The 11,083-nt window shown below is 38.6% G+C and overlaps 1 protein-coding gene and 1 non-coding gene across 2 annotated transcripts; both read right to left on the bottom strand.

Moving 5' to 3' along the window:
- Positions 1 to 4,549: 4,549 nt before the first annotated feature.
- LOC146369681 (alpha-2-HS-glycoprotein-like) lies at positions 4,550 to 7,345 on the bottom strand. Its single transcript, XM_084910887.1, has 7 exons — positions 7,116 to 7,345; positions 6,643 to 6,753; positions 6,398 to 6,482; positions 5,659 to 5,828; positions 5,457 to 5,573; positions 5,081 to 5,158; positions 4,550 to 4,971 (listed from the first exon to the last, which is right to left on the bottom strand). Exons 1-7 carry the CDS (start codon positions 7,311 to 7,313, stop codon positions 4,657 to 4,659), a joined length of 1,074 nt encoding a protein of 357 aa, XP_084767013.1. The 5' UTR covers positions 7,314 to 7,345; the 3' UTR covers positions 4,550 to 4,656.
- A 3,313-nt stretch (positions 7,346 to 10,658) lies between these two features.
- trnat-agu (transfer RNA threonine (anticodon AGU)) lies at positions 10,659 to 10,732 on the bottom strand. Its single transcript has one exon. It is a non-coding gene; the product is annotated as a tRNA-Thr (tRNA).
- Between the last annotated feature and the right edge of the window lie 351 nt (positions 10,733 to 11,083).

Genomic DNA, 11,083 nt, shown 5'->3' with positions numbered 1-11,083 from the left:
TGCTTTACACAAAATCTTCGTATCACATCCCATAAGACTAATTCCCCTATAAGAGGAGCATTCAGTCGGAGGCTTATTTGGCTTCAATAAAAGGGTTATTGTAGCTAATCTCAGTGAGTCTGGGAGTATTCCGGACTTATATGACTCCTCATACATGTTAAGAAGTGGCTGCATTAATTTATTTTTAAATGTTTTATAGAATTCCATTGGAAGTCCATCAGAGCCAGGCGTTTTACCGCTATTCAGGTCGTCTATGGCTTCTGACAGGTCTTTTATTGTTAAAGGACTATCAAGGGCTGTTTTATCCTCTTCTGAGAGGGTTAGAAATTTTAACTGATCAAGAAATGCATCTTGTGTTTCTCTGTTTCCTGTATATTCAGATTGGTATAAAGATTGATAAAACTCTCTGAAATTTTCATTTATTTCTAAAGGGTCTGTTGTTATAATACCCGATTTGGACTTTATGTGGGTGATGGCCTTTTCTGCTTGCATCTTTTTTATCCTCCAGGCCAATAATTTTCCTGCCTTCTCTCCTTGGTCATAAAATAATTGTTTGGTCCACATTAAACTTTTTGCCACTTTGTCTGCTGTTAATTTATCATACCTGGCTCTTAGAATAGTCAGATTGTTTAGTTTAGTGGGATCATTGCTCTGGTAAAATTCTGTTTCATTAGATTTAATTTGCCTTTCTAACAATTTTAATTTTTGGTTATATTGCTTACTCTTGTTGCTACTGTAGCTTATAATTTCCCCTCTTATGTAAGCTTTAAATGCTTCCCACCTAATACTAGCTGTGGTTTCATCTTTATTTATTTGAAAATATTGATCAATGCAAGTTTCTATAAATTTGACAAATGATGGGTCCTTTAACAAAAATGTTTGCATCCTCCATCGCTTTACACCTTGATCAACTTCACCCAATCTAACTGATAGACATACTGCTGCGTGATCACTAATCACAATACTGTTATACCAACAGTTCTCAACACAAGGTAGTAACTCTGTAGAGATAAGAAATTAGTCTATCTGCAAATGACTTCGATAAGAACTAGAATAACATGAAAATTCCCTGTTATTTGGATTCCTTGTTCTCCAGACCTCATTTATTCTCAAATCTTTCATATAGTTAAAAAGTATTTTTCTAGTCTGGGTATGAGTAGTGTCAGCTTGAGACGACCTATCCAGGTTAGGGTCCAGGGCGCAATTGAAGTTCCCTCCTATGATATAAAGGCCCTCAAAGGTTGATATTGTGAGAAATAGATTTTCATAGAAGGATGGGTTATCCTCGTTGGGGCCATAGATATTTATCAGGTTTATTTCTAACATGGAGATACGGCCCTGCACAATTACATATCTCCCGTTTGGATCTGTAATCACCCTCGTAGTTTGAAATGGGATTGACTTATGTATAAGAGTAATGACTCTGGCATGTCTAGTAAAAGAAGAGTAATATACCTGACCCTGCCATCTTTTGGTTAATAAATGTATCTCTGATGCAGTAAGATGAGATTCTTGTAGGAAAATAATTCTAGAGTTAAAATGTTTTAGTCGGTTTAATACTTGTTTCAGTTTACCTAACTTCCGTATCCCCCTAACGTTCCAGGTCGTAATGTTAACGTTCAAAATGTTTTCTTTAGTTGTCCTCTCCATAAAATATTGTCAGACTGTTTACTTAAATAAACAAAGTAAAGGAAAAATTGAAGAAGCAGGTTTGCACATACATTCACACACTCACACATACCAGATAAAGAACTTGTAAACAATTTCTGATTGAACATTTGCATTTCCTTGTTGGAAATGTCTCCCCCCTCCCTTGAACAAATTATTTGGAGGGCGTTAATCCACGTCACTGAGGAGTAACTAGTCAACGTGACCTCTCCAAAACCCCATAAATCAGACAGTGTACACTAACCATATAATGATACTGATTTTTCCCCTATAATAAAGTAAAGTTTACCCTTGGTAGGACAAAACAAAACAAAACAAAACAAAAAAGACTTAGTTGAGGTTCAGCTGTTAATATACAACCCAAAAACGATTGCGATCAAACTTAGAACGAATATGCGCTTAAAAACGCCCAGTTATGTTAACATAAGTCCCACATAAATTCCAGCTCAAAATTTTATCTGTCTCTTATCAGTGACTCAATTACTGGTCGGTTATGTTGAAGCAGAGGCAGTCTTATGGAGTGTCTTAATGGTTAACCTGTTGTTTAACCGACTCACTGGTGATGAGCATCCTCTGCTGTTTCCTTCGGCAGATTCTTGTAGAATTTTTCGGCTTCTTGAGGTGTTGAGAAGAGGTGGATCTTTCCACCGTACAGGATCCTGAGTCTGCATGGGTTGTGCTGGAATCCACGGAAGGCATTGATATCAATAAACAGTTTGACAACCGGGTGAAATCCCCGTCGGATCCGAACCGTCTCCGCAGACAGATCCTGTGCAAATGTGATCTTGGCCCCATCATGTGTAATTTGTTGTTTTCTTGCTTCCCGATATACCAGTTCCTTCTCTTGGAATTTTAAGAAACGAACAAGCACCGCTCTGCTCTGGTTTGGTTTCCCGGAGGCAAGCGTGCGATGCACTCGTTCCAGTGTGAATGACTTGTCGGGCGCTAGCCCCAGCCACTTAGGTAGCATGATGTTAATAAAGTCAAAGAGTGATTGTTGCCCCTCTGCTCCCTCTTTTATGCCGAAGATGCGCAGGTTCTTTCGTCGTCCGCGGTTTTCCAAATCATCTGTTTTGGCTTCAAGAAGTGCGATTCGTTTGATAGCCGAGTTCAGTGACGTTTCTGTTTTCTCAAGTGTGCTTTCAACTTCGGCAATGCGGGGTTCGGCCTCTTCGATATGAGCCCCCTGGTTCAATATGTCTTGCTTTACCTCCGAGACTTTACCCTCCAGTGCAGTCACTGCGCTCGCCATCCCAGTCAGTCTTATATCGATGCTGTCCAACTTGGCTCCAAAATCCGACCGGAGTGATTTGAGTTCATCCAAAACTTCGGCTATGCTAGCCATGTTAGCATCTGTGTCGGGCATTGATGGTATAGCGCCTGTCTTGCGTCTTCGGGTAAAGATTTCACTGTTTCACAGATGAAGCTTTTGACATGTCAGTGCCGTATATTCCAGACCACACTAACAGCATATACAAGGGGTTTTTTATGGAAAGTTTGTACACTGTCTTGAGAGCGACCCCGCTAAGCTGCCAGCTTAAGGCTTGGCCACGTGACCCCCCGTGATTCTTATGGTTAATTCTAGTGATCACTGAGAATGTATTATTGTATGTGACAGTGTACTCTTGAATAAACAGCTTTTCCAGTCTCACTTCATTTCTGAATATCTTAAAATTGATCCAGTGTCGTATTTAGTATAATAAAATGTTCAAAATAAAAATATGTGCTTTCTGCACTGAAAAAAAAGGCCATGTTGGATTTACTTGATTCAATAATGGACATTAGTTGGACAGCTCATGAGTCTGTCACCAACAACCACTTGAATACATATTGACAGATAATTTAGAATCACCAATTAATCTAACTCTAACAACTGCATGACTTTTAACTATGGGAAGAAACCAGAATACCCAGAGAGAACCCAGTGCAAACTAGCCAGATTGTGGATTTGTACCCAGGACCTTCTTACTGTGAAGCAACAGCAATAACCACCATGCTACCAATCCAGACTTAACAAAAGTAGGAAAGCTATGATTTCAAGGCTTGATGCAGAATTTTTTGTACGTTTTTGTCCTTGACAGGTTAATCCACAATAAATAGCGATAGCATACACGTGATGTGTGTGTAGTTGTCTGCCTCTTATAGCTCCAGTGATTTTCCTGCAGTTTGAAATCTTGTGCAATCTTGTGAATTTCATGAGTTCAGCAACTAACCACTCTTACTAGATTTTATCAGGTCATCTCAACAAGAACAAATTAATTGTTGAATTTCGTACAGATCCTTCATGATTTAATTACGTTCATAGAAGCATGAAATTATTGTGTTTAAATTACAAGTTAGACTTTTTTTAATGTAACAACCACCCAATTTAATTCTTTCGGTATACCAAAAAAAGTAGAGGCGGCTGCTGGACTTGACTGAGATGGATGCCTGACTGAAATCCCGTGCAGTGTCGCAGTAAGTTATTGACTTACTTCACTCGAACATGATATGAACAATTTAATAGCCTCTCTGCATATCATGTAGTTTCTACACTATATAGTTACACTTAACTTTAAAGCATGAGGCCCTTGTGTTAAATACACGCAAGATGCTTTCGTAAATCCAAGAGCTGGCCAATCCCTTTTTTTCAGTGTGCTGGTTTTTTTGTGTTTAGTAATGTTCTATTCTCAAATCAGTTTACCTTCAATTTACAAAATGTGAACCATACACCAACCATTGTACATATAGATTTGCATTTGATACCTTTGCCCACAGCTGAGTGCATCATTGCTGCTGCCAGCATCATAATGTCATTAAATAGATGCCAAATCAAACCAAACTTCAGAACTGCTGTTCTGAGTCTGCTGAATCTCAGAAATAACAATCATTGTGCTTCAGCTTCAAGTAGTCAACACCTAGATGGTTTATTTTGTATGCACTATATTTTGGCACATTCCACGCAAAAATACCATGTTCTTTATTTGGCAATGCTTGGCTAATTCTGGATTAGTTTTGTGTGCGGCGAGGAAGAGCCCAGGGGCAAATAGGGTGGAGAGCTGGGTCAGGATTGACTAGGAATCCGTGACATGGATGAAAGTGCTGTAGGGGGTGAAATGACCCTTTACCCTTGCCACCAGTAGGAGGGGGGCCATGACCATGGTCGTGAGCATGTGGAGGGCGTCCTCCTTCGCCAGCATGTGGAGGGGGGCCATGACCATGGTCGTGAGCATGTGGAGGGGGGCCACCATGACCATGTGGATGGCGTCTTCCATGACGTCCACAGACAGGCTCCTTCTCACCAGGCCCAAGGGCAGTGGTGTTCTGTTGAGAACAAAGACAACAAATGCAAGAGTTGTTTTTTTGTTGTTGTTGTTTCTTAATAAGTTGCCATAAAAAAGGAAATTTATTGCAAAGCTGCTGTTGGTCTCACCTCTGCAGGATAGAAATCACACTCAGTGGACTGGAGTCCATTTTGACGGGAGTAAGATGAACGGCAGAAAGCATGACGCTTTAAAAAAAGGAAGGATATATACAATGAGAGAACTAACAGGAATAAGCCATAAAAAAGGTATTTGTCATTTAGGGATTAGAAATGCTGGAAGATCTGTAATATTTGTATTTGATTTAATACTTCTTACAACTGTGCAGTAAATCGCTTGTTACTCTTTAACATTGTGATATAATTTTAATGGGATGTGGTACTCATGATCTCACTGAATACACACAGCTAAACACTTTACTAATTTTAGTACACAGCATATCAAAATGTGGCTCAGGATTTTCTGAAGTGTATGAGTTGTACTTACAGCTCTGTCAGGACAGAGCGGAGTGCATGCCTCAATTGCGATTCTAGAGCCCCATGCGCAATGAGTCTCCACAAGGGCAAACTCAGGATAGTAGTTCATTCCTAATCCCATTATATACTACAAGAAAAGAAAGTGTAAAGTTAAACAATGACTGATCTTATGAGTTCACAAAGAGGGGGAGGAAGAAAAGGATCCTCTGTACCCCAGTTGATATCCGCCCCACTTCCTTCAAGATGTAGTAATGCTGGTTACTGGAGTTCTTGTTGAATTCTGCTGTCGCTGCATGAACAGACTTGAGACCTTCAGAGTTGTTGAGAGGCAGCAGCACAGGACAGTCAGGGCAGATGTGTACCATCTCCAAGTTAGTTTTTTCTGCAAACACACAAAGAATTGTGCTGAGTGTACGTTCAGAGGATTCCAAAAATCACTCGCTGAGGCTCTTTAGCGTTTTCTTTCAAATATTCTCCCTTTCACAAGATGATGAACTTCTCCCCATGTTTACTTCCTAAAGACTCCTCTTCACTAGGATGCTTGTTTGAAATCATTTTTCAATCGTGAGTTTCTTCATTGTATTTTTTTAGTGTTACACACAAAGTATTTTGTCACCCTTGTCCCAACTTTTTTTGAGACATGTTAAATGATTTAAATTCTAAATAAGCATATTTTGTTAAAGAACAAAACATAATGCCACAGTTTTAATATTTGGTATTAGTGTACTGCTTTTACAAATGCTGTTTTTATCTGCAGTCAAACTTAAATGACACATTATGAAAAATGAGGAAGTTTGGCCAAAGTCTGTCTTTGGTCACATCAAGTGTTTTTGAACAGGCAGACCAACAGCCTTGGAGTAACAAGTAATCAAAAATGATCGTATTTGATCGTATCTACAGTAGCATCTTCTCCGTGAAATGGTGAACAGCTGTGATGCAGAGAGAGCCCACCTTGTCGTGTGTCACATTCATATTTGGTTATGTTGGCATCACCATCTTTTATAGTCATCAACACAGTGCAGTTGGCCTTCACTGCCTTCAGAGAAACACAGAGAATGCAGTATTATTTCATAACATCACTGAAGTAACTTTGCATAATTTGGCCAGATTAGCACGTCCACCTTCTGACCAGAGGTGAATGTTACATGAAGTCAGTGCAGGCAGGTGGATTAAGCAAACAGCTTTATTGCATTTACCCGCTCTCCCATGCCACGTATTTCACAGTCCTCAAAGGGTTTCGGGTTGATAGTGTGGCATTTTGTTTCCCGAAGATCCAGCTGCAACTTTACATTACATCCACCATCAACCTGGAAAGAGCAGAGAGTAAGACTGTCATTCATATTTACTGATGCAGTTTCCTATATCACCACAGGAACACCATGACAGACTTTAAGGATTTTTTGTCATGAAAAGCTGATGTAATGGAAAACTACAATAAACATTAATAATAATTTTTAAAAAACATTTCAAAAGAATTGTGGACTTGGATTTGTCACTCACCATGCTTTTATAGAACTTCTACTGTTTTTTCTACTCTCTTCTATTGTTTAAGTTTTGTCCAGTTTGTTGTTTATTATCTCTTTGCTCCTCTTGCCAAAGTGAAAATACTCAGAATTCCCAAATCTCAAATGTGAACTGCAAATGTGCACATTTACTGCTACTATCATACCTGTTCCACACTGTTCCCTTGAACTTCATGCAGTCTGAATTTGTAGCCATGGTCGTGATGCTCATTGATGTGATGCACTGCCTTATCTGCTGCCACCGAACTGTTAACTTCACTGCATGTTAGTGGCTCCAAACCTGGGGCAGCGCTGCAAAGCAGGACTGCTGCCGAAAGAAGTGTCAGGACTCGTAACGTCCTCATGGTACCGCGGAGAAGACTGGAGCAGGCCACTATTACGGGGCTGTTATATAGAGTGGATTGGTTAACATATGTCAGTGGGTTAGACAGACAGTGACAAACAAGATAGGAAATAAATGATAAATAAATAGAAGCGACCACAAGACAAACATGAACTTTAATCAGAGGAGCTCAGCACATTTTGAAATGTTTACTGAACCAGTCAGTTTCACCACACTTCTTACACAGCCAATATTTAAACTGAAGGATGTTATTGTAGGATTTTTAGCAGCTGCAGATCTTACATTTTGTTTTTTGCTCATCATTACAATCAAAATGTTTGAAAAGAGTTCAGATTTGGCCCAACTTTGTTCATTTGATTTGTATTTGAAATAAACCAGGGTAGCTGTTTAAACATTACTTCTATCCTAATTTTGGCACAAGGACATGGATCTTTATCCTTTTAAGGGGTTTCCACACCCTTAAAAGTACTTAATAAAACTTTTTTGTTTCTTCTCTTTTCTTTTTGTTATTTATTTTAGTTGTAAGAGGTTAAGCATATTTTTATCATTTCATTCAAATGCCAGAACACCGAGAGAGTTATTTGTTATTTTACACCCAATGACCCAAGAGAATTCTTTAGATCAAAATAGCTTCAAACAAACTTTTACCCAGCAATGCTACAGCGTTTTTTCAAGTATAGGTGGATTACATCAAGCTGGAGGTGGTAAAAAAACATCCATGGCCAGATTTATTGCTTAATTTACTAAGAATAATTAAAAAACAAAACAAAAAAAAAAAAAACTATTGTAATGAAGATACAAGAAAGTGAAAAGTATAGAAGCACTTTGCATTCTCATCAGAAAAGCACCATTTAAGTGCCAGTCAGCATACTAATTACTGCAAATGTATTTGTACGACTTTCACATTTAGAATGTAGAATTTGGTTATTTCAAAAAATCATACAAAGAAATTTGCTAAAGTTTGCGAAAGGCAATTTACTGCTATTTGCATCAACAGGCAAAGTGTTGATGTGTTGATTTACCACAGGACTAAAAGATTAACACTTTTCCACTTAACATGGCTGATAATTCTTATCAGCACAAGCATAATCATCAAAAGCGTACCAAATCTTTGAGTCGGGCCAGTTAGTTAGTATTAATGGAATTTTGAAACCCATTGTGACCCATTGTGAACAAAGAAACTCAGGGACACAAGAGACAATATCAAAGACAGTAGCAACCTGTTAATCACATACAGGCTACTATGTTGCACAATCCGTTTTGAATCTAAAGGGGACTATAACTTATCTTTTTTTTTTTAAAAATTTCTGAGTTTTACAGTTTACAATGTTAGTTACAGGTATTGATTAACACAATTTGCAAAAAAAACAAACAAAAGAGAAACACTGAACAATCGGGAGTGACCACTTGCCAGATTATTGATTTTAAAATTTGAGAATTAAATTCGGCTTATGTATATTAGTGTATTGGACCCACTTATCCAAGCATGACAAAAACCAACTTACTCTGTTATTCACATATGCTGTTAACTCCTCCATCCTATAAACTCAAGTGTTATTTCCCACCACAATGATAAAGTTGGTACATCTTGTAATAGCCATTTCTTTGTTATACATTTTTTACTTGCAACTAGCAAGGCACTTAGTAAACATTTTTCTTTTTTAGACCATTCCTGTGGCGTACATTCAAAAAAAATAGTTTTCATTCCACCCCTCCCTGAGCCTGGTTCTGCCGGAGGATTCTTCCTGTTAAAAGGGAGTTTTTCCTTCCAACTGTTGCCAAAGTGCTTTTCTCATAGAGGAGCAGTTACTGGATGAGTTTCTTTCCAAGCTCCTTAGATTTATTTGGACTATTTTTCCTCTAGCTGAACTAACTGAACTTTCTGAGTTAACTTCCTTCACCCATTGTGAAGGAAGAGTCTCAGGGACACAAGAGACAATATCAAAGACAGTAGCAACCTGTTAATCACATACAGGCTACAATGTTGCATAATCCTTTTTGAATCTAAAGGGGACTATAACCATCATAACTATATGGTGCTGTCTGACTGGAAATGACTGACAACATAAAATAATCAGGAAAGTGTTTGCTGAGGTCAGAGATTATATGAGTCAGAAACTGGATTATATAGTGGTTGAACCACTAACTTGCCAAGTAGTAGATGCCCTGCTCTTTCTCCTGAGCTACAACCACACACAATGCTGTTAAAATATAATTTATGGTATACATTTGCATGTTTATTTTGTTTATAAAATGTCTTAGGCCACTCTAGAGGTAGAGCTGGTCACCTACTAATCTTCTGTGGAACCAGCTTCCAGTTTGGATTCAGGAGACAGACACTATCTCTACTTTTAAGATTAGGCTTAAAACTTTCCTTCTTGCTAAAGGATATATTTAGGGATGTCTAAATATATCCCTAAATATACAGCATGTCTTTATCCTGTCTTCCTTCTCTCACCCCAACCAGTCGCAGCAGATGGCCGCTCCTCCCTGAGCCTGGTTCTGCCAGAGGTTTCTTCCTGTTAAAAGGGAGTTTTTCCTTCTCACTGTTGCCAAAGTGCTTGCTCATAGAGGAGCAGTTACTTAGAAAGAGCATAGAAAACAGTTCTTGGGTGAATGAGGCGAGTTGTGTAAAGCACTTTGAGTGATAGAGTAGAAAAGCCCTATATAAGAACCAGTCCATTAATTTAACTTTGAAACTCAGTTTCTGACACTGTCACAGTAATAGTAAGGGTCCTGCAGATGTCACTTGGTAATCTCACTACATTTTCACTGCATAAGACTGTGGATATTGTAGCTCCTGTGAAAAAGAAAGCCTGAAATCAGAAGTATTTGACTCCCTGGTATAACTCTCAAATGGGCACCTAAAAGCAGATAACTGGAGCGAATGGATTCTCACTAATTTAGAAGATCTTTATTTAGACTGGATAAAAAGTTTGTTGCTCTATAAAAAAAAGCCTCCATAAAGCTAGAACATCTTACTGTTCATCATTGATTGAAGAAGATAAGAACAACCCCAGGTTTCTCTTCAGAAACCAAGTCAGAGCACTGTTGAGCTAACTATTCCTTTAATGCTGACTAGAAATTAATTCACGAACTTTTAACCGTTTTAACCATTAGAGAAACAATTATTCATAACTTTCATTAAGTACAGCTACTTTCAACACCACTGATATTTGTTTAGACAGTCTGTGAAGGTTCTCAGTCATGTAGGTCATTGTAGTCTAAGAAAAGAAAAGCATCTGGAGAGCACCATGAGCTGGATAAATGAGGACATACACAGACTTCCCAGAATTTCCTAACTGGATAATTACAAACGCATCAACAGAAGAAGAAGATAACAGAGAGGTACTGCTGGAATTTGAACCCAGGATCTCCTGTTTACTAGACAGGCGCTTTGACCAGCTAAGCCACAGCACCTCTGGATGTGTTTTGTTCCAAGCTCCTTGGATTTATTTGGACTATTTTTCCCCTAACTAAACTGTCTGAGTTAACTTCAGTAACTACGGTCTTAGTTAATTATAGGCCAACCTCCAACCTTCCTTTATAAGGTTGTAGCTGTAAAATGCTTCTGTAAATGATCATCTGCAGAGGAATGGCTTATTTGAGGAGTTTCAGTCAGGTTTCAGAGCTCATCACAGAAACAGCTTTACAAATGATCTTCTTATGGCCTCTGACAGTGAACTCATGTCGGTGCTTGTCCTGCTGGACGTCAGACCTCATACTATTGACCATAATATTTAATTATAGCGATTAGAGCATGCTGTAGGT

The sequence above is a fragment of the Perissodus microlepis genome, chromosome 17 (assembly GCF_051167445.1).
Source record: "Perissodus microlepis isolate ML-2025 ecotype Zambia chromosome 17, ASM5116744v1, whole genome shotgun sequence".
In the NCBI taxonomy this organism is placed as follows: Eukaryota; Metazoa; Chordata; class Actinopteri; order Cichliformes; family Cichlidae; genus Perissodus; species Perissodus microlepis.
Note: the sequence above shows the minus strand (reverse complement) of the source record. Positions and strands in the feature narration are given on the sequence as shown.

Excerpts from the sequence above, each read along its gene's own strand:
- LOC146369681 (XM_084910887.1), bottom strand. The coding sequence starts at position 7,313 with ATGAGGACGTTACGAGTCCTGACACTTCTTTCGGCAGCAGTCCTGCTT. Across the intron at positions 6,754-7,115 it reads AAGGGAACAGTGTGGAACAG|GTTGATGGTGGATGTAATGT; the intron begins GTATGATAGTAG and ends TGCTCTTTCCAG. Across the intron at positions 4,972-5,080 it reads GTGATTTCTATCCTGCAGAG|AACACCACTGCCCTTGGGCC; the intron begins GTGAGACCAACA and ends TGTTCTCAACAG.